This window comes from Misgurnus anguillicaudatus, chromosome 25 (assembly GCF_027580225.2).
Source record: "Misgurnus anguillicaudatus chromosome 25, ASM2758022v2, whole genome shotgun sequence".
NCBI classification, from domain to species: Eukaryota; Metazoa; Chordata; class Actinopteri; order Cypriniformes; family Cobitidae; genus Misgurnus; species Misgurnus anguillicaudatus.
Window position 1 is genome coordinate 10,787,777 of NC_073361.2, and position 27,964 is coordinate 10,815,740.

The following is a 27,964-nucleotide window of genomic DNA, read 5'->3' on the forward strand; positions in this document are numbered from 1 at the left end:
AAGTCTTGTATCACACCAAAGGGGCTTATTTTGCGATAACAACCGGCTGCCTGTACATTATTCCTGCTTATACTACTGGTCGGTTGAATGCTTGAATCTGATTGGATGATGAACGTTCTGAGGTGTGCAATTTTTTTCTGGGAAACGCACGGCGAACCTAGTTCCATTCAGCTCTCTTGCCCGCATTACAGTTCCATATCACTTAGCGTAGTTAAGTGTAATAACGGACTAACAAAAACAACATGACAGACGATTTTCAGAGGCAATAACAGCGCTGTTTAGAGATGCACAGAGGTAGACTCGTTCACACATTCTCTTTTTCTCTCGCTCTCCCTCTTTCTTTTGCTTGCTCGCTCGCCTTCTCTTCTATCTGTGTCTTTTTCGCTCTCGCTCTTTTTCTAATAACTTCATTCATAACTTCAGCTCAAGCCTCCATGGCGTTTTAAAATGATGTTTTGGAACAAGCAAAAGAGCCGTTGGATGAGACACGGAAGAAATAGTCCTACTCACAATAGCGATTTAAGTACAAATAACGGACGAATCCCTTTAAAGGATTAGCTCATTTTCTTAAAAAAATCCAGATAATTTACTCACCACAATTTCATCCGAAATTTTGATCTCTTTCTTTGTTCAGTCGAGAAGAAATTATGTTTTTTGAGGAAAACATTCCAGGATTTTTCTCATTTTAATGGACTTTAATGGACCCCAACACTTAACAGTTTTAATGCAGTTTTAAATTGCTGTTTCAAAGGACTCTAAACGATCCCAAACGAGGCATAAGGGTCTTATCTAGCAAAACGATTGTAATTTTTGGCAAGAAAAATAAAAAAATATGCACTTTTAAACCACAACTTCTCTTCTTCCTCCGCTGTGTGACGAGCCAGCGCGGCCTCACGTAATTGCGTAATGATGTCGAAATGTCACGTATTACATATATGAAACGCACATTTGCGGACCATTTTAAACAATAAACTGACACAAAGACATTAATTAGTATAATTCGACAAACCACAATGTCAGAACGGTCCTCTTTCTCCAATCTTGTAAACACTGGGGCGTAAAGTCGATACGTCATCCGCGACCTCTTGAGGTTGAAGTTGTGGTTTAAAAGTGCATTTTCTTGCCAAAAATGACAATCGTTTCGCTAGATAAGACCCTTATGCCTCGTTTGGGATCATTTAGAGTCCTTTAAAACTGCAATTTTAAACTGCAATTTTAAACTGTTAAGTATTGGGGTCCATTAAAGTCCATTAAAATGAGAAAAATCCTCAAAAAAACATAACATCTTCTTGACTGAATAAAGAAAGACATCAACATTTTGGATGACATGATGGTGAGTAAATAACTTGATTTTTTTTAAAGAAAATTGACTAATACCATGTGATCGATGTCTTGAGGTGTGGTAACCATAGTATAAGCGGAATAATTGACTCCGGGCTGTTGAATTATTGAAAAATAATGCACACTCCGCTTCGCGTTGTGGCCACATCATTACCTCGTGTGTGCATTATTTTTTTAATAATTCCACGGCCCGTCGTCAATTATTCCTTACTTATTATATGGCTATTTACCTCATAAATAAGGTAAGGAGCATTAAATATTGATTTGAAATATTTTATAAGCTTAATTTTAATGAATGCAGACTTTCCACAAGGAAATCCCGTTTACTTTCAGTTTTAAGATAAGATAAGACGTTTAAATGTCACAAACACTCTTGTTTGGTTTAATCATTTGTAAATATAATGTCATATATGTTATTAAAAGTCATATTTAAATTTCATTTTTGTGTAACATTAAACAATACTTGTCAAAATGATTTCCAACAAGCCGTGTAGTAATACAGTTAAATACCCTCATATTTTTATGCATCAATGGATGTGTCTCATTTACGCAGCATTTAAAGCCAGTGCTGACCTTTTCTCAAGATACTAAAGTACTTGCAACAGTTGAGAACAAATCCTGTTATACAAATAGATGCATAAATCTGATGTAATTGTCAGTTAATCCATCAAGGTTGTAACCCCTCCTTGTATAAAGCCCTTACATTAAATATGCCAAGCAGCCTGGCAATGATGGCAACCTTACAGGTAGTGTAAGCTAATCCTGTTTAAGAAAGCACTAGATTAGTTGAGATAAAGGCTGGGGTGGGCAGAATAGATGGGTTTGTAATAACTTTCACTGTCTGTTTTCTCTACGAATCACAGTCCTTTATAAAAACTCATCCCTTTTTATCTGCTTCCCATTCTGTCAGACTTAAAAAGTAAAGGTTCGTAAGACAAATCCTGGTTTTGTAATGAAAATCTTATTGGGTAGAGCTGAACTATGCGGGGCATGCAAATTTATTCGGATGAAGTTGTAATTGTGTTGACCTCTTCTATATGCCGGTACCCGAGCTTTGTTATCAGACCAGCGAGATAAGTCAGCACCTCCAGACTTCATTAAACATCTCATCTATATTAAACAGGCTTGTATTTTCTCTCTCAAATACAGCGCCTGTTGTAACCAGCGCAGAGGGAGTCGGATGTGCCCTGAATGATCTGTCTTCTTTCTGTCTGACTCTCAAAACACTTTACTGTGTGTTAAAATTGGCCATGTTAAAGGTCACTCACTGTCCTCCATTAGCTGAAAGTGACAAGGGCTTGTCAAAGTCAATCCTTAACTGCGTTTTGCTTGAGAAAATGTCAGCTCTTAAAAATGTCCAGTTTGTTCATGGATCAGTAATGCAATACATCGACCCCTGAGCAAATGTCATCACCTCGTAAACCCTGGTACTTTTAATTGTTAGCTGTCTGTGTGCATTCAGCATGTCTTAAACCACCCTAAACTGGTTTAAAGTTGGTTAAGCTGGTATCACAGCCTGTCCAAGCGGGTTAAGCTGGATGTCCAGCTGCAATGGCGGTACCTTTTCAAAAAGTACACTTTATATTGGTACCTCTAATGGCGCTTTTCCATTGTATAGTACCCCATGGTTTGGTTTGGTTTGGTTTGGTTTGGTTTGGTTTAGTTTGGTTTGGGTCAGGTCAGTTCACCTCACATTGGCTTGGTTAGCTTTTCCATCGAGTTTAGTAACACTTCGGATTGGGAGGGATTATAGGCGTGTTGTTATATTTGCGCTGCCTACTGCTGTGACATACAAGTGAGGGCGTATGTACATTCCCATACATTTATTTATTTCTCAGTTCACCACAAAATTTTAATTGGCCACCACAAATAGATGTTTGCACATCGCGTTTATCACTTCCTCTGTCTCACCCCATTTTAGTTGTAATTAAGCATATATGTGGACATGCGCGTAGCGAATGTGCCACCACAAACTGCAAGTCTGAAAAAAAACTGTTATTGTATTCCTGATTCTCAACCTGTGGATGTTTTTCATCGCTAAAATGGAGTTTGGGAACTCACAGCAAAGCGCAGATGATAAAAGGTTTACTCAAGACAGCACAAGCTAGCATGAAGGTAAAGCTAATCTTACATTATAGCGATGACGCTGGTAGTGACGATTCTCTCAGACCAATCAGTGATCTACAGTGTTTTCACATCACGTTTGGGTATCAGCACAGGTCGCTTGGAACCCAGACCGAGGTGGTACAAAAAAATATCAGGAACTATGTACTGCACCCATTGGAAAAGCTCCCAAAAGTAATTTGACCCAAACCAAATTGTGGGGTACTATGCAATGGAAAAGCGCCATAAGGTACACGCTTGTACCTCAAAGGCAAATATGGTACATAGTAGGACCATTTTAAAAGGTACCAGTGACAAAAAGGTACAACTTTTCGGAAAGTGTGGCAGATATGGGAGACCAAATGAGTCCGGAAAGCCACTATAGGTAAGGAACTACAGGCCGTTCTAGGAGGAGTTCCTTTGGGAGAAAATGCGACCTTACGATCAATAGGATGCCCATGGCAGAAATGTACAACAAGTACATCAGAGCTCACAAAGGACTTGAGATATATACCACACACACACCAGCAGACTTGATCAAGAGTAACACCTTTATTACTTTAAGCGCCTGGGGACAGTTGGGTCTCCATGATATGTGGGTTGCTTAAGTGGTTCACTCCTTGGGATCAAACCAGCAACCTTCTTACAGTATATATACAAATCAGTCACTCATTTGTATGATGTATAAGCATAACTGTGTATTTTATATGTGCATAATATTTCATTGTATTACACTAGCAAACAGAAGCAAGATCCACCAGATTAACATATTGCAAATAAATCCAATTTTGAAGTTGAATGATGAACCTGAACTAAAGAAATGGGTACTAGTTTGACTTTCTTACAAAGAAGAAGTGCTATGCGGTTGTGTCTGCAGTAGTTGTGTCCAGTCGTTCAGTCTATGTGTTTGTCTCTTTTCAGGAATCTCCAGAAAGCCCATCTGTGCAAGATTTGTCTCTAAACTCTCCAAGAGATGATCACGAGCGACGGATCTCTCAGTCTCTCTATCCAGGAGACAATCTGGATGACAGCCACAGCCAAAGACATACCATGATGAGTAGATTGATGGGTGAGCTCAATGCAAACCAACACACATACACACTAGTCTCTCAGATGACACGCAGAGACTGCTTAATGTCATCACGTTGGTGATATAAATATGGCAAGAGGTTTTTTTTTTTTTAATGGCAACCTTCAATGTGATTGGCTGGATTTTTGGGAATCATATTGATATTCTTATCCTAATTCACGGAAGAACTATTCATTGGAATTGCCGAAGGTTCAGGTTTGTGGCAACTGATGGTTGTTTTACAGTGCATAGTGGTTGGATACTGATTTGTTTGCCTCTTCCAGCACTTCCAGCTGAGAAAAATGGGAATGCTAACTGATAGCTCCATCCAGGTATTACAGACGTCAAAGTTTGCGATGCTCAGCCAATATAAGATTGAATGTGGACCAGAACTTATGCCAACATGCACACACAATGTCAGCCATTTTAGTACTATTCAGAGCACTTGCGACCATCTGTTTCCTATCACAAACAGTTTAAACACACAGATAAATGATCACCTGGGCACACACAGCCAGTCCCAGCATGCTCCTGTGGTTTTATTAAATGGGGGTTAATGTCATTTTCGAGCCCCTCTTTCAGATCCAGCATGACTCTATCAAGTCACTCCTGATTCTCCTCAAACTCAGCTTCAGTTCTGCTCCTTCCAGACAATTGGAATCGGCAGACCAATCCTTTCACCGTCATGCTTGTCATTTCACAATCGACCGTCCTGTCTGACTCACTCGCGAACAATAAGCTCTTTAGCAGTCTACGCAAACTATCATCTTCATCTTTTTTTGTCCTACAGTCTTCCTCCTTTTTTTACTTTGTGCTTTGACCTTGTCTCCTGCTTGTGTCAGTCATTCCTATATTTCAGATCAGAGTAACAGAGTCAAAGACTTGGTGGCTAATTAATCCTGCAGATCAATAAACTGTAGGCTCATGAGACCTTTATCTCTTTTTATAATTAGTTTAGACTTTTTGGCATTTTATTGACAGTAAGGAGGGTACAGAGGACTATTGGCTTAAGACATCTAGGTCATGGCTTTCATGTGGTCATGGCATTATATTATGGAATATAATATTGTGGAATTTTTTTTACAAATGTAAAAGACATTTGAATGTTAATTTTTTCTAAGTGTTATATTTAGAACGGCCTTATCTAGTAATCACAAATTATAGGTTGCATTGGTCAAAAGATGCTAAATTAATAAATTTAATATGTTTCTCTTTAATATCAAAAGCAATTAAATATAATCAATCAATACAATCTTTAAAAAAATGTAATGTTACCCTGTCAGAATAATAAGGTCAAAAATAAGTCTTTAGCTGTCACTGGGGCAGTACCTTTTTAAAAGATCCTAATATGTATCATTATGGAAAAAATATCTATGCATTTGTTACCAATATGTACCTCTGAGGTACTATTATGAACTCTTTAGGTCTCATTTTTGAATGGGTACCACCCCAGTGACAGCTAGGGACCATTTAGATGTAGGTGTCATTTAGATGCAGATTTAACGTAAGTGTATTACATTAGTTTAGTAGAATTATAATAAATTGTAATACACATATAAATACACATGTAATTATGCATACATTAAATTATTTTTGTAATCTACATATTTGTGACTCTGGACCACAAAAGGAGTCGTAAGTCGTATGGGTATATTTGTAGAAAAAGCCAAAAATACATTGGATGGGTCAAAATGATTTTTTACCAAAAATCATTACTACATTATGTAAAGATCATGTTTAATGAAGATATTTTGTAAATGTCCTACTTAATATATCAAAACTTTTTTTTGTGAATAGATGCAGCAAAATCGCGAACAAAATTGGTAAAAAAAACTTGCCTACAAAGTTGCTCTCGATGCTACCCGCTCTTTGGGGATTTCCAATTCAAGTTTGGTTTTGTAAAATTAATCTAGTCCACAACATTAGTACAGCTGTAAGTTAGTAGAGAGCGCTAAAACAAACTTTTTCATTTGTAATATGCGTTGGTAGGGACTTCATTTAAACTTTTTCAATCGCCAAACATTGTCCTATCCTACAAACAATACATCAATGGAAAGCTTATTTATTTTGCTTTTATAGGATGTATAAATCTCAATTTCAAAACATTGACCCTTACCACTGGTTTTGTGGTGCAGGGTCACATTTATTATCAATAATGCTTAATAATAATTAAATAATCAAAATTTGGATCTTCATACTATTTCTTACTCATTTTTGTTATCCACGTCTCATTCGGTTTTGTATTAATTCATGTGTTTATACTTTCTTTTAACTCTTTCCCCACCAATAACAAGTTATCTCGCTTATAAAACGCTTTCCTACCAATTACGAGTTTTTACGCCAATCCATATTTCTGTTATTATTCACTAGATGGCGCTCCTACAGAACTTTTAAAACACTGAAGCATACACTTATCCAAAAAGAGAAAAAAAAAGATAGGATGAAACGTCTTTTTTTTAAAGCAGAGCATTTGACATGTTGTGTGTTTATATATTTAAAGAAGAACAGTTTCTGGAAGGCATTCAAAACTTTGTGAAAATAATAAAAAAATGTTGGGTTGCGTTGGCTGGCCACTTTTTTAAAGACCGCTGGCGCCAATGTAGATCACTTTAAAACTTCTCAAACCACAGCATTTCAGAGAGTTTAGCACTGCATCGATTCAGGAGGCAACAAAAGCAGAAAGTTTCATAAAGTTTACCACAGGGATGATAGCACCCTTCAGCATTCACAGGCCTGACACATTGTCACATATCTCATAAACTCTGTCAGTTTCCAGATTTTTCCACCCAGTACGCTCGGGAATTGTTACGCCACATGTCAGTCACTCAGCTGACACGTTATTTTTGTTTGCACAGGCATGAAAGAGACACAGCGATAACACTTAAAATGGTCCATTACTGTCTTTCTGAACAACCGAAGGTCCATCAAGAAAGTTTACGTGCTACAGGAGGTGGAAGTGAAACTTTGATGTATGGAGTCTGTTGCATTTTTCAGAGAGGTCATTTTCCACAGAGCCGAGGTGAAGACCTGAGTGACAGAGCTTGCTGCATCACTGTAACAAAATAGTCTTTGGCAAACACAACTCGTTTCAAACATATTTGCTGTCATTGAGTAAGGATGAGACATGGCAGGGTGTCAGCTACAAGGTTAGTCAGATAATGTCATCTCATATAATTGTTATGACAGTTTGAGATGAGGAATGAAACATTAAAGCATAAAATAAGCCTCAAATGAGAGAAGATTCAGTGGAATGAAGTGACAGAAATATAGATGGATAATTTATATATAGGCATTTTTACATCAAGGTTTAATATGAATCTATGAGATAAGGTGTTTACCTTACTGTAATATGGTTTGTTTTGAGTAAAGTAATGAAAAGTTTGTAATTTAAATTATATTTTACTTAAAGTATATTGGCCATGATGTGTTTTGGGTTATAAAAATAAAAAGTAAAGAAGTAAAAAGTAAAAAACATTTAAAACCAAAAGTAATATCTATTTTTTGCAACTACATATCAGTGAATACATACAGTAATAGAAGCAGACAGCTTATCCCATTTTTATTGTACTTGTAGATAGCAACCGCAATAATAGGGTGAAAGGAAGCAGGAAAATATACCTACTTTTATAACAGAGAGCAGGCACAGTCGTTTAAAACCATAGTGGATGAGCTGTGTGATGATATGGTGGCCTCAGATCTCTTGCATCACCTACTCTGTGTTGTATTCAGTATACGGACTACCGGCACATCCGGGAACTTGACTGTAAATTTCGTCACCGCCCCTTTTCGGGGGTTAAAAAAGCAGCGCCTCCATTGGCTTCCATTCAAGATGGCGGAACATAGCAACGGTTTTACACAGCCGGCAGGCGTAAATAACTTATGAAATCACTCAGATTAAACATGTCGAGTATTTATCTGTCCATCCTGCCTGCCATAGAGCGCGAAAGATACATTAACACATTTAATTTGGTCAATATAAAAACATGTCCCTTTCATTCTCACAGCGTCAAATTTGTGTAACAACGCCATCCAGCGATTGCTGGAAATATCGCTAAGCCAGTTAGTTTTATGGCTGGACGGAAAAGTGCACTCATTACTCTAAATATAAAGACATAATAAATAAATACGAAGTAACTTTCAAATACGAAGTAAAATCATTCACTTGCTTCCCTGTTGACTTGATGAGGTACGTGTTTAATGTCCGGGTAAGACACCTCTGGCCAATAGGGAGCGTTGTTACACAAATTTGATGCTGGGAGAATGAAAGAGACATGTTTTTATATTGACCAAATTAAATGTGTTAATGTATCTTTCGCGCTCTATGGCCGGCAGGGTGGACAGATAATTACTCAACGTGTTTAATCTGAGTGATTTCATAAGTTATTTACGCCTGCCGGCTGTGTACGAAGGTTGCTTTGTTCCGCTATTTTGAATGGAAGTCAATGGAACGTCAAGTGCGATTTCCCCCAAAAGTGGGCGTGAACCTGTTCAGAGACATTCTATGACGTTGCGCCGGTTGTGCGTATGATGTAATAGACACAGTGAGTGCGTTTACATGCACAGTCTTACGCCGATTATGCTTAATAAACTTATAACACGTGAGGTCGTGGAAACGGGTAAAATGGTTTTCTTTTATCGGGGAAAGTCCATAAATGGTCCATAAACCTGTGCTGATCATTTTTGCCCCTTACCCAATTTCGCGTTGCATGTAAACACCTTAACCTGCTTTCTCGCAGTGTTGTTTATGTGCACACATCTCCGCTAATGAAAGATAAACTTCACATGCAGAAGTAGAAATACAACAGTATAGCTGAAGGGGCGGTTCACATTTCTCGTCTAAAACTGCTCAAAAACGCGGCCATCGGTTGGTTCTTGTCACATGACCTGCAGTCAGTTTGCGGCATTCTGAAAAGTTGGAACAGTTGGAACTTGATGCGGTGCGGACGCGCCTGGAAAAAGAACGAGCGCTTCGCATCCTCTATGCCTACATTTGAAATAAGGAACTTGAGCGGACAAAAGACGCGAAATGTAAATCGCCCCTAATGGTATGTACACACCAAACGCAGGTCATCGCGTTGCTCGCTCTAGATTACTTGCGGGATTTAACTTTGTGTCATGGAAATTTTTTGCTCGAGTTGAATATTTTCAACTTGGGCGAAGACGTGTTTGAGGCGAATAGCGCATGTTTTTGCGGCAAACGCACCGCCCATATCGCGGCATTTGCATAGCCCCACGCGAGGACGCGTTTGATTCCGTATTTGCATTGACTTTGTATGTAATCTACTTGCGCAAGTCGTTGAACTCGCGTCTGGAGTGAACCCACAGTAATGCTATGTACACACCAAATGCAGGGCATCGCATTACTCACTCTAGATTACTCGCGTGATTTAACTTGGTGTCATGCTAATTTTTCGCTCGAGTTAAATATTTTTGACTTGGGCGAAGACGCGTTTGAGGCGAATAGCGCATGTTTTCGCGGCAAACACATCGCCCATATTGCGTCATTCACATCGCCCCACGCGAGGATGCGTTTTTGCATTGACTTTGTATGTAATTTACTCTCGCAAATCGTTGAACTCAAGTCTGGTGTGAACCCACAGTAATGCTACGTCCACACCAAACGCGGGTCATCGCGTTGCTCGCTCTAGATTACTTGCTGGATTTAACTTTGTGTCATGGAAATTTTTTGCTCAAGTTGAATATTTTCAACTTGGGCGAAGACGCGTTTGAGGCAAATAGCGCATGTTTTTGCGGCAAACACGTCACCCATATTGCGTCATTCGCATCACCCCACGTGAGGATGCGTCTTTGCATTGACTTTGTATGTAATCTACTCTCGCAAATCGTTGAACTCAAGTCTGGTGTGAACCCACAGTAATGCTACGTCCACACCAAACGCGGGTCATCGCGTTGCTCGCTCTAGATTACTTGCGGGATTTAACTTGGTGTCATGCTAATTTTTCGCTCGAGCTAAATATTTTTGACTTGGGCGAAAACGCGTTTGAGGCGAATAGCGCATGTTTTCGCGGCAAACACGCCGCCCATATTGCGTCATTCGCATCGCCCCACGAGAGGACACGTCTTTGCATTGACTTTCTATATAATCTACTCGCGCAAATCGTTGACCTCGTGTCTGGTGTGAACCCACAATAATGCTACTTACACACCAAACGCGGGGTATCGCGTTACTCGCTCTAGATTACTCGCGGGATTTAACTTCGTGTCATGCGACTTTTTCGCTCGAGTTGAATATTTTCAATTTGGGCGAAGACGCGTTTGAGGAGAATTGCACATGTTTTCGCGTCAAAAGCGCAACCCATATAGCGTCATTCGCATCATCCCACGTGAGGACGTGTCTGATTGCGTCTTTGCATTGACTTTGTATGTAATCTACTCGCGCAAGTCGTTGAACTCACATCTGGTGTGAACACACAGTAAGACAGATTTCTCATCTGCTTTTTGAACGACTATTATGTACTAAAGGCGATGATGTCACTGCCTGCAAGAAACCTGACAAATCTTCAAATCCCATGTAAACGCAGTTTTCTGCATAGCCGGTTGATTAATTTACATGTAAACGCATGAAAACTGGTTACTATAATGAGCAGATTTTTGATAGTTATGCGCTTATTCAGTGCATGTAAACGCACTCATTTTGCCCTGAATGATAAAACTACTTGAAATCTGATCCGACCATTCAGACAAATTTATTTAAAATCCATTTAAAAATCCATTTCTAATTGGTTTTCGAATGCATGTGGTTTGGATCAGGTTTGGTAAAATTGCATTATAAGAGGTTTTCAGCTGTTTGTACCACAAATAGTTAAACATGCTTCAGTTGGATCATCTTTCTTTCTCTTTCTTAGTTTCTTTCTTAGTTTCTTTCTTTCTTTCTTCCCTTCTTTCTTTCTTTCTTCTTCCGTAATTTGTGGAAACTGCACCTCTTCTTTATTAAAGCTGCTGCTAGTTTTACACGATAAAAACATATAAAGTGGGAATATTTCTTTCATTTGCAGGAATTTTCAGTACCGATTGAATTTGCCCTTCACAACTGTTGATTTTGAGTGAGAAGTGCCTGTAAGTGAGTGACTGAAAAGGTTAGCACCATTAAACAGCGGAAATCGCCACTGTGGCCAACCAAAAATGGAAATAGCAGCCTTAGCAGTCTTTAGCGTAAAACGTTGTTTCTGTGACTGCTACTTCTTACTGGGGCAGAGATATTCCGAAATATTCCGAATAAAACTCTGAATGACTGTTATTACAGTCGGGAATGCTTTGTGCAATTGAGGTAATCATAATGGCTGGACATTTTCGTATGTAGTCATTTAGAGAAAGTGCCGGAAATCATTTTGAGTACATTTAAACACAAGCAGAGACAAAAAGGTGAATATTAGAGGTTTATTTAATCTCATGTGTAATGAAGAAGCATAGATATACAATATATACAAGCAATAGTGCATTATGGTAATATATACGTACTGTATAGCTATTAGGAGACTCATGAATAAAAAAATAATACTGTAAATGCAATTTGGATATCTGTCTTTATTTTAAAGTAAAAATGTGAACTCTATTTGTAAAGCAACAAAAAGGCAGGCCATTTATCAGACAGTAGACTGCCATTGATTGGCCGCAGTCCCTGTCAGTCAGATTGATTGGCGAGACTCCAGTTGACTGTGGATTGGGCTACTACCTGTGAAAGTGTGTAAAGATGTATCACCCAGACTCACATCTGTCAAACTGCCACGGTGAGTTTACCTCTATATATGAGGCTTCTTGTCAGAGTATAAAGCAGCAGGTGGTAGATACAGAAGTTGGGCTGAATCAACTGGACTTTTCTTTTGTGCTAATATATCTTTTCCCCTGCAATCTCTTGTCTAAGGGTAGGTTGTTTAAAGGGTTTCTTTGTAGAAAATCTTTCCTGACAGTAATCAGGGTCTTGCGTGATGTGAAGTGCATTAGCAGTCTCGCCCGCCATGGGCAAAACTTCTGCCTAATTGAAAAGTCCAGCCAGGAGCACAAAATCACACTGTGTCACAAATTGAAGACCCTGTCGACCACTTCTGTACGTGCTGTTTTGCAAAGTACAGGTTAATGGAAAAAGTAAAGAAATGGAATTGAAATGTGGTCTGGTTGTTTGTGTGGTCGGTGTTAGGAGCTCATAAGAACAGTGAAGGTGAATAACATCTGGTACAGTACCTACTCTGGAAAAATCCACGAGATTGGGCCATGCATTTACAATATTTCCCACATTTACACCAGCTTGTAGCTCAAGCAATATGAGTAGAACGATCAAGAGGTGCTGTAGCGAATAGGTTAAGCTTGTTCATCATTTCCCTTTCATCATGAATCAATTTTTCCCAAGGTGCGTTTTTCTAAGCACATCTTCTCTCCTGTGAACAATACTGTACCAGGAATAGAATGACAGATATATCCAGGGAATTGCATCACCGCACCCCCAACCTCCCTCAGCTTGCCTTAAGTGGTTCGTTTGTGCCAGTCACACCAGGACACCCACTGTGTTCATTTGCTGATGAAGACTAAAGGATAATGAGAGCTGTTATGCTAACAGGTGGAGGGTTGATGGGAGATAAGGGATTTATGCAGTGACCACAGAGAGTCTGAATCACTCACATGCCGAGCAGAGAAAGATCTGCTATGACAGCGTTAGTCACACGTGACTGTACTCCATGATATCGATGTGCCACACACTCCTCAGGAGGGCCTCTGCATCATAGATGACCAGCAGATTTGACTTCCAACTTTACTTTTACACCTTGCCTATATATGTTCAAGTCCTAAAGATCTTGAATCGCTTGTTCATGTGAGTTTTATTAGGATGAATGTTGAACTCAAATTTTGGACTGTTACTTGAGGGTTTCAGGCAGGCCTAAAAACGTTGAGTTAGCAGCCCATAAATCTGCAAAGCCCATTTGATCTCATTATTCCTTAGTGAGAAGTAGGTCTGGAAATGTATCATTTGATGAGATTTGTGCATATTCTGCTCTTCGTCTATTAGGATGGAAGACATTCTTCATTAGTTATACTTCAGCTCAGCTGTTAACATTAATGCATAGTCTATATACGCCATTGAATGATCACTGTACTTTTAAGAGACATATTCTCAAACTGTGAGATTGTGGCATCAAAGACCCTTAGTCTCAGTTGTGTTGTTTTTGATTTCCCCTGATCACAGTCACTGTGGACATGACAAACCATTGGCTTACACCCCCCCCCCCATTTCTGGGAAAAGTTAAACTGATTGTTGGCGACTTTGTTCCTAACGGCATAGGAAATTAAAGGCACATGTTGGCCTGTTTCTTCATTCAAACTTTTTGGGATTACTGGATTACAGAAATTTATAATAATTTTCGTCAGTGAGGAAAACTGAAACCTGCAAGTTCCCGCAAGCCTGTTCGCTAAAGCCCAGAACTTTTCAGGTCATCATTAAATGAACAGCATCACTGTATAAGCTTTCCTTTCGCTAGCTATATGGTCTCCGTAGTTTGCAGATGATGTCTGGACTATTTTAAGATCAGACCTGAAAAAAATGAAGTATTAGATTTCATGACCTTTATCTTGTGCTCAGTGATTCTGGGATGTATCGTCCAGTATTGATGGTTACCATCTTGGGTTGCATTTTATATGTTAGTACTTAGCATAACATGCTAGCATGTTGTTTTTTTCCCCCACCATCACAAGCTCAAATAGCTTAAGCAGCAAGACCACCCTGCTGAAAATTCTACAGAAAATTCTAATGGTTTTATTGGTTTTACTGGGAATTGTATTGGTTCTAATGGAATATGGCCCAAAACACACTACAGTGTATTGGTTTTTGTTGGTCTCTAATTATATGTATTAGGGGTGGAACGGTAAACAGAAGTCCCGGTTCGGTTCGTTCCTCAATTCAGACGTCAAGGTTCGGTTAAATTTCGATACAATGGAGGGAAAAGCAAAACAAAAATGCAGAAGATAAATTTTTTTAGTACTTAAGATAATCTTAAAAACATAGGTGTCCTTATCGGTGTTATTTTGAGATGTCATGAATATGAACTGAAATGCATTTAACATACTATCTTGTATAACAAAAATGTATAGACTTGTACCAATCTTTCATACAAAGATAGGTTTCAAATGTATTATAAGTTACCTAAAAACATTTTTAAATTACATTTTAGCACATTTATTACATATTAATGTACTAAAGATAAAAAAAAATGTAGGCTTGTAGGATGCATTAATAGGTGTGTACGACTTCATGAGGCGCTGCAAGAAACGACAAGTGAATGACGTCAGAGTAACGCGAGAGCGATTTGAAATCAGCCTCCTCTGCAAGATTTCTCGCGGTACTCTGACGCTGACGGCGCTGCGTAAAATTGAGCACACTTAAAAAACTGAAAGCAGCTTAACTCGACAGAACTGCCCTGCGTATGCATGTGCTTCGTCTATTAATTGTATATTAGCAGGACAATTTATCTCCTACTTCTCAGCGTGAGAAATACAAGGTGTGGCGTGTGAACTGACTGAAATCTGTGTGTCTCATGGTGAATGCGTGAGACTTGAGAGCCCTGATTAGACATACTTCCACTCACATACCCAACAACTGCTGAAAACGCAGACACACAGTCCTCGTCTTTTCCACCAGTCTCTCGCCTGTACTACTGTACTGACTGGAAAAGTGAAGTTTTGACAAACTTGCGATCTTAAAGAGGCCGGCGGATCCTCACCACCATTTGCCATACTCGCTGTCGCTGCTCACTCACTGACTCATTCGACCGTCAACCTGACAAAAAACTGCAGAGTGCCAGAGAATGTAGACGGGCTCTGATAAAGCGCATACATAGGCGGAGCTCGGCTGCATCGGCGCCAATCAGAGCTTCAGAGCTAAAGCGGGGCTACAGATTAGCTGTCCCTAAAGATCCCGCGGATCTAACAGTAGTTCTGCATTACATTAATTATTTAGCACGCTTGTTTTTTTTATTTTCATACCGTGTATTCTTCGTTTAAATTCATGCACCGAACCGTGACCCTCGTACCGATTCGGTTCGAAACGAATACATGTAACGTTCCACCCCTAGTATGTATTGGTTCTATTGGTTCTATGTATTGGTTCTAATGGAATATTGCCCAAAACACATTACAGTGTAGGGGTTTTAATGGTAAAAGCTAATGGTTCCTATTGGTATTTTAATGGAAACCATTAGAATTTTCTGTAATGGTTTTATTAATTTTTTCAGCAGGGCACCCTGACCAATTAACATTCAGAAACACCAAGATGCTCAACCAGCAACACTTTGCTTGGATTAGTGTGTTAGACTTGTTTGTTTGTCTATTCCAGCATCTATATTTATGGCGAGAACTGGTTAATCTATATAGACGATTTTGCAACAACCCAGGTCCAGAAGCGCTTGCTGTTGTTTTTAAGTTTTTTAGTTCACATTTATTTTACATTTTTATTCCGATTTAAATTTCCTGTTGGTGGTATTTTGTTCTAATATTAATTAATATTAATATTAAAATTTAGTTCAATGTTAAAAAACTAAAACAGGAATTTCTTCTAGACCAGTGTTGTTTATATCCTGCAAAATGGTCTGTACAGGTTGGGGGAGGGGCAATATGGCATCTCCAATTCACTTAACCTGCATGTTTTTAGCTTGTGTGAGGTTACTAAAGTCAGTGGTGGCCTGTGTTTAAGGGGAACATGATGCAAAGCTTGTCAAAACAAATTTAGCCATCATGTGCGTGGCTCGTCATGTCAAAATATGTGTTTGGTGCGTCATTCAAACCTTTGTGCATCATGTGTCATGTCAAAATACATGCCTGCTGCATATGCTTCAAATGGGTTTATAATAAAAAAGACACTTACGTTTGTCAGATACTCGCTTAATCTCATATGTAATCAGAGTTTACTGTTAAATGGATATATAAAAAAAAAATTAATCCATGATTTACTCACCCCCAAGCTGTCCGAGTTGCATATGTCCATCATTTTTCAGACAAACACATTTTCAGTTATTTTAGAAAATGTTTTAGATCTTTCAGTTAATTAAATGTAAAGTTGCAATATCCACGTCCTTCAAGTCCAAAAAATGTGCATCCATTCTTCATAAAATAAATCCAAACGGCTCCAGGATGATAAACAAAGCCCTTCTGAGGGTAATCCGCATGGTGGTGTTGTAGAAATATCCACATTTAAAACTTTATAAACCAAAATAACTAGCTTCCAGTAACGCCGCCATCTTAAACTTCTCTGTATTCAGGAGAGAGTATCAGCGTAGTTTACGCACTTATCTTAGTGACCTATGACAAATGCGAAGGGCGGGGGCACAGAGCAGGAGCACATAACCCTCCATAAACTGCATACGCTCTCATCTTGAATGCGGACGCGACTAAGATGGCGGCGTTACCTTCCTGGAAGCTAGTTATTTTCGTTTATAAAGTTTTAAATTTGGATATTTCTACGACAACACTGCATGGATTACCCTCAGAAGGCCTTTTTTGTCATTGTGGAGCTGTATATGGTCCCCATAACTTCACATTTAATTAACTGAAAGATCTAAAACATTTTCTAAAATAACTGAAAATATGTTAATCTGAAAAATAATGGACATATGCATCTCGGACAGCTTGGGGGTGAGTAAATCATGGGTTTAATATCAGTTTTGGCTGAAATATCCCTTTAAGTGAGTGTCTTGCGAGTATTTTGTAAACATGAACTTTTCTCATAAACCCTTTTGACGTGTGTGCAGCAGGCAGGTATTTTGACATGATGCATGATGCACCGAACACATATTTTGACATGACGAGTCAAACACATGACACTCCTAACACATATCTTTAATTCTCGCCTCTCGGAATAGCAGTCACCGGCCGCCACTGACCAAAGTACCCAGAGTAAACCCACGCTGACACAGGAAGGACATGCAAACTCCACACGGAAAGGCCACCTGATGTAACAAGGACTCAAACCAGGGACCTTCTTGCTGTGAGCCAATGTGCCACACAGCATATTAGGCTACCTTCACTTTTAGGATAAGTGTGGTTTTTTCGTCATAGCTGAGTTTCCCTCACTCAGTCGTAATGTTTTCCATTGCCGTTTTCTATGTGATTCGAAGGGTCAGGTTACTGCCGCTTGCGACCACACATGTAGCTATAAAGTAGGAACAGAAAAGCCAACAGTGAGTGACACTTCAAAGTCAGCTCCCCTCCGTCGAAGACCTCTTGCTCCCTGACATTCTGGATTGAACATTGAGGAACCGTTCTCAAGTTTATTTATTTGAACCCCACACCAATCATCCCGCTCCCTTCAACGTCTTGACTCTGGGTCCAACAAACAGTCATGAGCGCTCTGTTTGTTTAAGAAGAGATTTTGCTAGGGTCCGTTTGATCGCAGTGTGATGGAAAACAACAGCGGTCCGCCCCTCGCCATCAGCGACCCGCGAGGAGAATTAAACAGAAGACGCAGTTACAAACACAAGCGGCTTCTTTATGTGACTCGACAGTCTGGGAAAGATGCCTCGATGTTTATCCCTCAGATGACCCGAATGAAATGTCCTCGGGATGTAAGCATGATGCGAACGTTTGGAAGTCTTCTACAATTAAACAAAAGCATGATGTGTTCAGTAAAGAAAGCATTTTTGGCCAAACATAAGTTTATTGTTTGTGTATCCAGTATTGTACAGTTTCCCGTTCACCGAATATCGTCATAAATGGATGATGGTGAAAAAGCAAACAGAATTACAGAGGAAAATGTTTACTAAAGTTTCCCATGGTCGTTAAATTGTTTCGGTGGGCGATGCAATCTCACACATTTGGTTCAAACAGTCCCATACTTTTAACCCCAGCAATTTTTCACATCGTGGCCTGGCTCTCATCCACACTCTTGATAATGGATCTAGACAAGGTGCCAAGCGGGTGTCAGCAGGATTTGTCAGTTGCTAACACTTTTCCCTCCAGGACCAAGCTCTGTTCTGAAGAGCATCCAGCGGAGTTTTTCTAATCCATCAGTTCCAGCTGCTTACCGGGCAGGTACATCACTGTGCCTTTACAAATCTTTAGAGAATAGCAAGATAAAAGTATGTCTCTCACATCTTTTATAAGTGTACCTTTGCAATTTGTCCTTCCCTGCGATGAACAAGTAGAGTTTAAGTTACTTTTTGAGCTTCAGTGGGTGGACAGATGATGTAATTTCAATGAAACATTGGCCAATTAGTTGGCCATAGCAGAAGTGTGATCTGTATTCTTTTTTAAGTTAAAGACTTGCTGGTGTCATTGTGGCCTTTTCGAAAGGAGTCCCTTTTAGCAGCGGGTAAGAAAGCGTAGTGCCACTAAACCCCCTTGTTTGGAAAATTCAGCACTTGTGTCAAAAGGTCATAGGAAGGAACAGTCAATGCAAGAACATGAATGTATTCTGTAATAAAACCAATTAAAACCACGTTCTGCATGAGCTAAAATGAACTTTCAGTGTTGATTTAATTGTAGTCCTTGCTTGCATATTAAAAATTCAGTTTGCTTTCCCCTTCGGATTCCTGTGTGGATTATTACAGCAACGCACAATATTTCACAGTTTCTGTTGCCTGTGATTGTGCATATGTTTCTGTTAATGTCTCGCTGTACACATTTACAAGCATGCTCTCACCTCCGCTACTGTGAAATTCATGTTCACACCGTTGCACATGCACCCAAACACATTTATTTGTATGCTGGTGAGTATCCAGAATTCAATAACAATGGTTTTCCCAAGGACAGATCTGGTAATTCCTGACCCACTGCTATGCAGCGCGATCTTCTTGCGGAGAGAAAGCTCGTCTTTGATAAGCTGATGCAACTGCTCTGTAACTTTTCTGCCGGTGAAGTGTGCGGTCGCTCTGAGATCCAAGCTCTGGGGTCCTGAACCTCTTGTGGATCCTTCACCATAGCCCCTCTCCAAGGGGACGGACCGCCTGCAGCATCAGGGTCTCTCTCGGATGTCCTTGCAACCTTGAGTCACCATAGAAATGCATGTTTGTTCATGTTAACGAAGCCAGACGAAACTTCTCATAGTTGCTGGATGAGGCTTTCGTTGGCAAAGTGCACTGGATCTGGTCTTTGCCTAAAGTGATATATCGAAGCTGAAAATGTCGCAATTGAAAATGCAGTTCTTCATCTCAATTTTCATTTCTTCCTGTTTGGCAGTTACTTATTTATATTCCTTGAAGATTCTTTCATATCAAAATAATGCACGTGTGTTTGAAACATAAGGCAGCTAGCTAATGATTTAGGTCACCTACGGCTGTTATTCTGGGAACAATAGGAAAGTCGTGCCAGTAGAAACTTAAATACTTGCTTTTTTAGTACCTTATAAGGACTAAAGGATGGTTTTCACCCTGTACTGCTTTGATTTAAATAAGATCAAATATCTGTAATTGGGTCATATCTGAATTGTAAAAATAAACATCCAGATTTTTCCGCTTTTGTGTTCTCCATTTATACTTCCACTCTCTCTTTTAGGTTTCAATTTTTAATGTGAACTCCAAACACATATACTATCTTTAAAGGAAAACACCACCGTTTTTCAATATTTTACTATGTTTTTACCTCAACTTAGAGTAATTTATACATATCTATGTTTTTTCAAGGCATGCACTTAGTCTTTGTACAGCGTGTCGTGTATGTGTTAGCATTTAGCCTAACCCCATTCATTCCTTAGGATCCAAACAGGGATGAATTTAGAAGCCACCCAACACTTTCATGTTTTCCCTATTTAAATACTGTTACATGACTACCGTACTTTCCGCACCGGAGTATAAGCCGCATCATTCAAAAATGCGTCATTAAGACGAAATAACATATATGGGTAATTCTCACGAAACCATTGAAACACCACGGCACTAATGATTTTAGCTTTAATATGTGTAATATAGTAACATTAAAAAGCATCAGAATTAACACAATACTGTGTTCTACCTTGCACAATGTGTGATTTCAACATAAGAATTTATCATTGGAAATTTTATCTCATTTTCTGCTGAAATTCTCATTACCGCAATGTGTCCGGCTGTGTTTGAACATGCGTTATGTTGTAATTTAATCAAATTAACACAAAAATATTAAGACAAAAATAAATGGATGTTTTGCTAGACTACTTTAGATGACAGAAAAAAATATTTACTGAATATTCATGTATAATAATAATGAAGAAAAATTAGGAAAATGATGTGTCCATGCCTGATGTTCTCATCCTCCGCAACACTTTTTGAGAACAGTTTAAGCACACATACAGAATTTCAATAAAGTTTGATTTTGAGTGACTAAGCACATGGACCAGTTACTTCAAGATGGCTACCAGGTAAGATCATTTTTTACAGTTAATTTGAATTATTGTCTTGTCAGAATGCTTACACGACATTTTGATTATCATTACCGCAACAGATGCTTATTAAATGTTAATTTAATTAATAGAAGCATAATACTTTGATTTTAAATGCATGTGCAGAATCTCCAAATTATGTTCTTTCAGGTTTGTCATGTCATTTTGAAAATATGTCAGTGTTGATGTTTTCTGACAGTTACGGTAATGAGATTTTTTAGGACTAATTTTTTTAATTATGTTACAAAAAGTGTTAAATGATAAGTAAAAGTTTTTTAATTAATGTTCCCATTTTCTCCAGACTTTGTTTTTCAATGTCTGGTGGGAAAAAAAGTAAATTTAAGCAATTTTTACATTTTCATGCTTGACATTTTTAAAACCAAGTTTTCGTGAGAATCACCCATATAAGTCACAGTAGACTATATGTCGCGTTTATTTAGAAAATTATTTCACAAAATCCAAGCCGAAAAACAGACATTTAATCTGGAAACTAAACAATAGCAGACAGAACAGCAGGCTGAATAGATGTCTGTACGTTAAAGTAATATTATCAGTTATTTAAACAATAAACTATAGCATACAGAACTTACCTGGAAGGTTGAATAGTCTAAATTAACTGAACAAGCCAACTAGCATGAAGTTTGCATACTCGTCATTCCGCATCACTGAATCCATTGAATTACATAAATACAGGAGAAGCATATGATGGACTCTCGCAGCTGTAGACGGTCATGTTGTCTCTTGCCTCCATAAATCTCAAAATTAATTCATACTGACTTACAAGGCGCACCTGATTGTAAGACGCAGCACCAGCCAAGTCATAAAAAAACGTGGCTTATAGACCGAAAAATACGGTAGTTACACGAGTAAGTATGGTGGCACAAAATAAACGTGCATTTTTTTTAAGCAGATAAAAACGAGAACTATCTCTAAAAATGAGATTATATGGCGGAAGAGCACTTAGTTTGCAGCACTTGAACCTCGGCGTGGAGTAACATTTTCACTCCTGACTCAAATTTCCGTCAATATCACTGCGCCAGAGGTCGAAGTGCTGCAAACTAAGGGTGTTTTCACATATACACTGTTTAGGTCGGCCCAAATGACTTGTCGCTCCGAGTACGGTTCGTTTGGGTCAGTGTGAACACAACAGCCGCACTCGGGTGCGCACTAAACGACCGCTCCGAGACCGCTCTAAACAGGTGGTCTCGGAGCGGCTGCCGCCGAACTCTGGGGCGACCCACCTGTGGTGTGAACACTGCTGGACCTCGGGCCGAACCAAATACAGGAAGTTCTCTACATGTTTGAGCCACTGGGCTTCTGTTGTGACGTGATCCGGGTGTTACTGTATATTGTGGGTTAACAACAAACAAGCCAGTCCTGGTCCGTTGCAGAGATTCGCTGTCTCCTTTACGTTTGAGCTGATGATTTTATAAATGCATAGCTGTCCTCCAAACACAAATAGTGACATTACGGGATTTTTAGCAAACGGCTCCGTGAGAAAGGCTTTAATAGAACAGCTACGCATTTCGCGTTAAAGCAAAGAAACTTCGCAAAGACGTGCATCGTTTAACTCCACATCTTGATAGCTGCGCCCTACCTGTCAGGCTGGTTGTCGTGGAAACGTGGGGGGGGTCATGAGACGGTAAGAGCTGTCAGAGACCAATGGCAGGGCTGACCGTTGTCACGTGGTGTACGGTGCAGCATTTCGAGTACAGTAAAAAAAATAATATGTGAACACGGACCGCACTAACTGAAAAATGATACAATGTATTTTGGTGCGCTCCGAGGCCGCACCACGGTGCGCACCAACATATGTAAAAACATCCTAAATGCTCTTCCGCCATACAATATAGTTCTCATTTTTTATCAGCTTAAAAAATCGCCACATTTTATTTTATGCCACCATACTTACTCATGGAACTACTCATGTGACAGTCTTTAAATAGAAAAAACATGAATGTGTTTGGTGGCTTTTAAATTCATCCCTGTTTGGATCCTAATTAATGAATGGGGCTAGTCTAAATGCTAACACATTCACGACGCGCTGTAATTGTTGAGGTATGAACATATACAAAATATTGAAAAACTGTGGTGTTTTTCTTTAACATACGACCTGTCTGCAATGCTTATGAATGATTATCACATGTTAAAGCACCAGACTTCAGATGCTTAATGCCCGACCCAACAATACAACACATTAAGCCCTAATTTATTTCTATTAAAGTGAATTTGTTGTCTGGAGCACGCTGAAGCTAAGTATGAATTATATTTGTGCTGGGATAAGGCCAGGATTAATCATCTAGCAGCAATTACATTTGATTGCTCCTAAACTGCTAAAGTTGCGAAATGACTTATTGTTCAAATAAACAGACGCTGGAATAAAAACACTGCGAAACTCCAGAAGTTCATGTTTGGATGAAAATCCCTTATTTTAATTGTAAACACATGGATGTGGTTTGTTCTGCTCAAAGATCTACCTTTTACGCTCCATCTGGTTTGTATATATTTTGGGGGGTTTGTTGACATAAACTAAGTGGCTTGTGTTTACCTGCGTTTTCTCATATAATGCTTGTAGTTAGGAAACCGTGCATATGCAAATACAGCAGTGCTGTTGTTGCACTGTACATAAATGTTGATGTTGGAAAGTGTTGGCATGGTGTATATGTACTATAAGTGTTTATGTAGCTTAACTGATAGAGCATTGTGATACCAGTGCAAAAGGTCATGGGTTCGATTTTTAGCGACTTGGAGAAAAAATTTACATTTTCCTGACTTTCAATGTCTGGAAAAGACCTTTTAAAATGCCAGGATATTACAGAGATTGCTGTGGTGAAGTTTTGTTTACAAGAAGTCTCTCAAAAAGTGATTCTCTTTACACAGAAACTCCAGTTTTGAGCTCAAATCTCAAAAACAACCAGTCAGCAAAGCTTTGACACCGTTACTGTCATCTCTCTCTCTCTCTCTCGCAGGTAACTACCAGCTGTCCCCCACTGTAAACATGCCCAGGGATGACACCGTCATCATTGAAGATGATAGGCCACCTGTTCTTCCCGCCCGATTGTCTGACCAATCTTCATCGAGCTCTCACGATGACATGGGACTGGTGACAGAGATGCCCGACTGGCCTAAAGATGTCCAGATACCGGAAGGGTAGGGATGGAAATATTCTGCATCATCTAAGAGAATAATGGGTTCAGTTAAATATACTATGTATTACATTGATTTTAATGGATTTTTAAAGTAGTATTTGAAAACTTTGAATTAAGTTTAGGATTAGTCACTCTTTTTGAGTTGTTGATGAAAACATCATGATTCATTTCCTGTTCCTTCCTCCAGCTAATGTCACACAATAGGTTGAAGGACATGTGGAATATTTATACTCAAAAATAATGTAAAATACATTGGAAATGTATTTATTTGAAAAGTCTGATGAGAACTGGCATTAGTAAAATAGAATAAGTATACAAAATACAATACAAATGCTTGCATTATGTTGGTAATTAGCTGCATTTCTGCATATGATAGCAAGTGCAAACAGGTAAAAGTAAGCATGTACCTTTTTTTACATTTCACTAATTAAAATTTCATTTAATTTAAATTTCATTCAAATTAAGTCTCTTAAGGGACGTCACAACACTTCCAGGCAGTTATTTCAGTCATGCAAGACCTATTTACTTAAATGGAAAAGAAAGATATTTCTAAAATCACGTGTTAAAATGTATCAGTAGCGCCTCACTGCAGAACACGACATCCAGGGGGCGGGGTTGGATCCAGATCCAGGGGGCGGAGTTGGATTCAGATCCAGGGGCAGAGCTGGATCCAAATCCAGAGATCTCTTCCCACTGCATTTTGATTGATCGACAGTTGTACTACAATAGACGTCATACACGTGTTGTTGCGTTACCATTTCCGCATTGATTCGTAATTAAATTAAGTTATTCTTTTGACAGAAAAACAAACTTTACTTATGACTACAATAAAAGTAGTGACTTTAAGAGTCCACAATGTTTGAAAAACGCATTGGAAAAGGAGACGGGCCGACTACCAAAACACACTTATAGCCAATCAGCAGTAAGGAGCGTGTCTACTAGCCGACATCCTTGCCGGGTTGCGTATGTGTGGGCGGGTCTATCAACAGAAGGTCCAGATTCTATTGGGGTAGGGGCGTGTTTGTTTAGGTGATTTCAAATATCAACATTGGCTTTCAAACATCATGGACTCCGCCTTTAAGGTGAAATGTAAGTGTTTTTGCTATAATGTTTTGGAGTAAAACATTTTGGGCACTACGAGTAATCTTACCACATGCAGTTTAATACCTATGAATGCAGTATAAATATGCATAATTATTAACATATATATGGCAAGTTATTAAGAAATTAATAAATTGAATGTTTATTTTGAACTTGTTTTTTAAAGCAACACCAAAGAGTTTTTTTTTACCTTAAAATAACGTTTCCAAAAAAGTTTCAGTGGTTCATCCACTCAAAACAGAGTGAATGACACTTTCACATTCGCTTTGCAACCCTCTATCGGCGAAAACCGCACTAAAGAAGTTTCCAACCGTCGGGTAGTGGTCCTGTAGTTCGAGTGAAAACTAAAAACTTGCTTTACGGCAGACCTACAATCCAATCAGAGCCAGTTAGGCTGCAGTATTTACGACAGTGGTAATGAACAATTACGCTTCTAACCTGTAGGGGGAGCAAAGAGCAATACGTCTTTAGTGTTGCTTTAACGCGTCTTTGCTTACAGCCATTTCAAAAACATGGTTTACGGTTTAAAAAAAAGTGCTAATAAAAGATATCAAATAAATTTGTGTTTTTATGTGTAATAAGTGGGATAATGTACAGCCAAGCTGGTCGCAAATATATCTTTCAGTGATATCACCCTGTCAGGAACGTCTCCCTTACCTCCCCTCACACTTAACTGTGATCATTACTTACTAAATTATGAATCATTATCGACTATATTATTAATCAAACGTACACTTAAAGGTGCAGTGTGTAATTTTTAGAAGGATCTCTTGACAGAAATGCAAAATAATATACAAAACTATATTATCAGGGGTGTATAAAGACCTTTTTATAATGAACCGTTATGTGTTTATTGCCTTAAAATGAGACGTTTTATCTACATACACAGAGGGTCCCTTTACATGGAAGTCGCCATTTTGTGCAGCCATGTTTCTACAGAAGCCCTTAAAAGACAAACTTTTTTACTAAGTTATCTCTAACGATGACATGTTTGTCCGGTGGCGGCTACCGTAGCTTCTCTATGCGTTTCAAAAGCAAGAGGTGAGCAGTGGACTGAGCTGTATTTACACACTGCACCTTTAAACTGATAAGAGCAAACGTTGGCGACCACAGGATACAACTAATTGCGGGCTGCAACAATGCAAATATACCGGTTCATTTGGCGGAGCAAAGTATATAAAGTGGGAGGAGTTGGATCTAGACCCAACCCCGCCCCCTGGATGTTGTGTTCTGCAGTGAGGACCATCTCAAATGTATGACCAACAATTAATCCTGACATAAACTGTAAAAAAATAAGCTCAAATTGATTTTTAGATCGTTTCAGCCACTGCGCATGTGCATAGGTTAGCAAGCACCTCACAAGACTCTGTACAGAGCTCCTCCCCCAGTCAATCGTCTGTCTTTATCGATTGATGATCGGTTCTTTTAAAGGGACCCTCCACTTTTTTGAAAATAGGCTTATTTTACAGCTCAGCTAGAGTTTAACAATTGAGTTTTATTGTTTTGGAATCCATTCAGCTGATCTCAGGGTCTGGCGGTTCTGCTTCCAGCATAGCTTAGCAGAATCCACTGAATCCGACCAGACCATCAGCATCACGCTTAAAAATGACCAGAGTTTCTGTATTTTTCTTTTGATAAGTTGCCTTTTTGTAGGCAGATATGTCTAGGAATCATACTCTCATTTCAATGTAATAATCAAGGACTTTGCTGTCGTACCATGGGTGCAGCAGACGCAATGATATTACGCAGGACCCGAAAACTGCATAATCGAAACGTACATTTTTCTGTCGCTCTTAGTACACAATGTAACTACAGAAGAGTCAAGTTTTAAATAGGAAAAATATCAAAACTCTTCGGTTATTTTTAGTGTGATGCTAATGGTCTAATCAGATTCAATGGATTGTGCTAAGCTATGCTAAAGTCGTACTGCCAGACCCGGAGATCGTCTGAATTGATTAAAAAATGGTAAAAATCAATTGTTTAACTTTAGGGGAGATGAAAAATAAGCCTATTTCAAAATAGTGGAGTGTCCCTTTAACTTGATGGTGGGTCTTCAGTTTTCAGAGCGGCCATATTTAACACTACATTGTCCCCTATTTGTGGCAAAAAAAGTGCTCAATATTGTTATTTCAAAAAAAAAAAAAATTTAATACAGTGAAATGTATAAGATCCATTATTAGAATTACATTGCATTAGTATTACTTTATTTCACAATCAGCAAAAATGTAATAGGCTGCTATAGCCTACAGTGAGTGCTGCATAGTGTATATCTAGACCCACCTGTACATCTGACACAAATTTAAACTGTGTTTTGGACGTCAGCCATAGAGACCCCACAACAGCGAACTTTTTACGTCAACTTTTACGACTTGTTTCGTGACAGCTGGTCACAACCGATCCCACTTCCTACAGATGCAAAACCGCAGCGGATGCCAGATCAAACGTACCTCCTACCTGCACACACTACATCAACCCTTCAAAACTGCAATAACAAAAGCAAAGCCACTGCTGAGTCATAATCATATCCATTATTAACACATTGTAATCTTTGCCATTCAATGATTCATAAGAGAACATTGATTGACCCTGACTAATGTTTTATGATATCTAGTCTCATAAACCCCAAATCGCTGCTCGTTATGTTTGCACACAGCGGTGAAATTTGAGAGATGATAAATAAATCAGGCTGGTAATGGTGTTTGCCATAACGTCCCGCTGCGTTGGTGACAGCTGTCAGGCCCCAGCAGTGAGAACAAGCTGAGCTTTTCAGGTTTCATGTTTTGACTTAAATTTAATGTTTGTGGCCTAAAACGGTTGTGGAGATACACCATGAACCTCTTATTGGCCCGTTTA

At 39.0% G+C, this 27,964-nt stretch overlaps 1 protein-coding gene across 4 annotated transcripts in view; it reads left to right on the forward strand.

The window, feature by feature from the left end:
- Positions 1–27,964, forward strand: part of pard3aa (par-3 family cell polarity regulator alpha, a) — a 557,061-nt gene that overhangs the window by 335,070 nt on the left and 194,027 nt on the right. For all 4 annotated transcript variants that reach the window (XM_073864006.1, XM_073864007.1, XM_073864004.1 and 1 more), the window contains exons 14-15: positions 4,366–4,513; positions 23,831–24,011. In XM_073864006.1, coding sequence (XP_073720107.1) covers positions 4,366–4,513; positions 23,831–24,011 — 329 coding nt within the window. The remainder of the gene's footprint in view (positions 1–4,365; positions 4,514–23,830; positions 24,012–27,964) is intronic.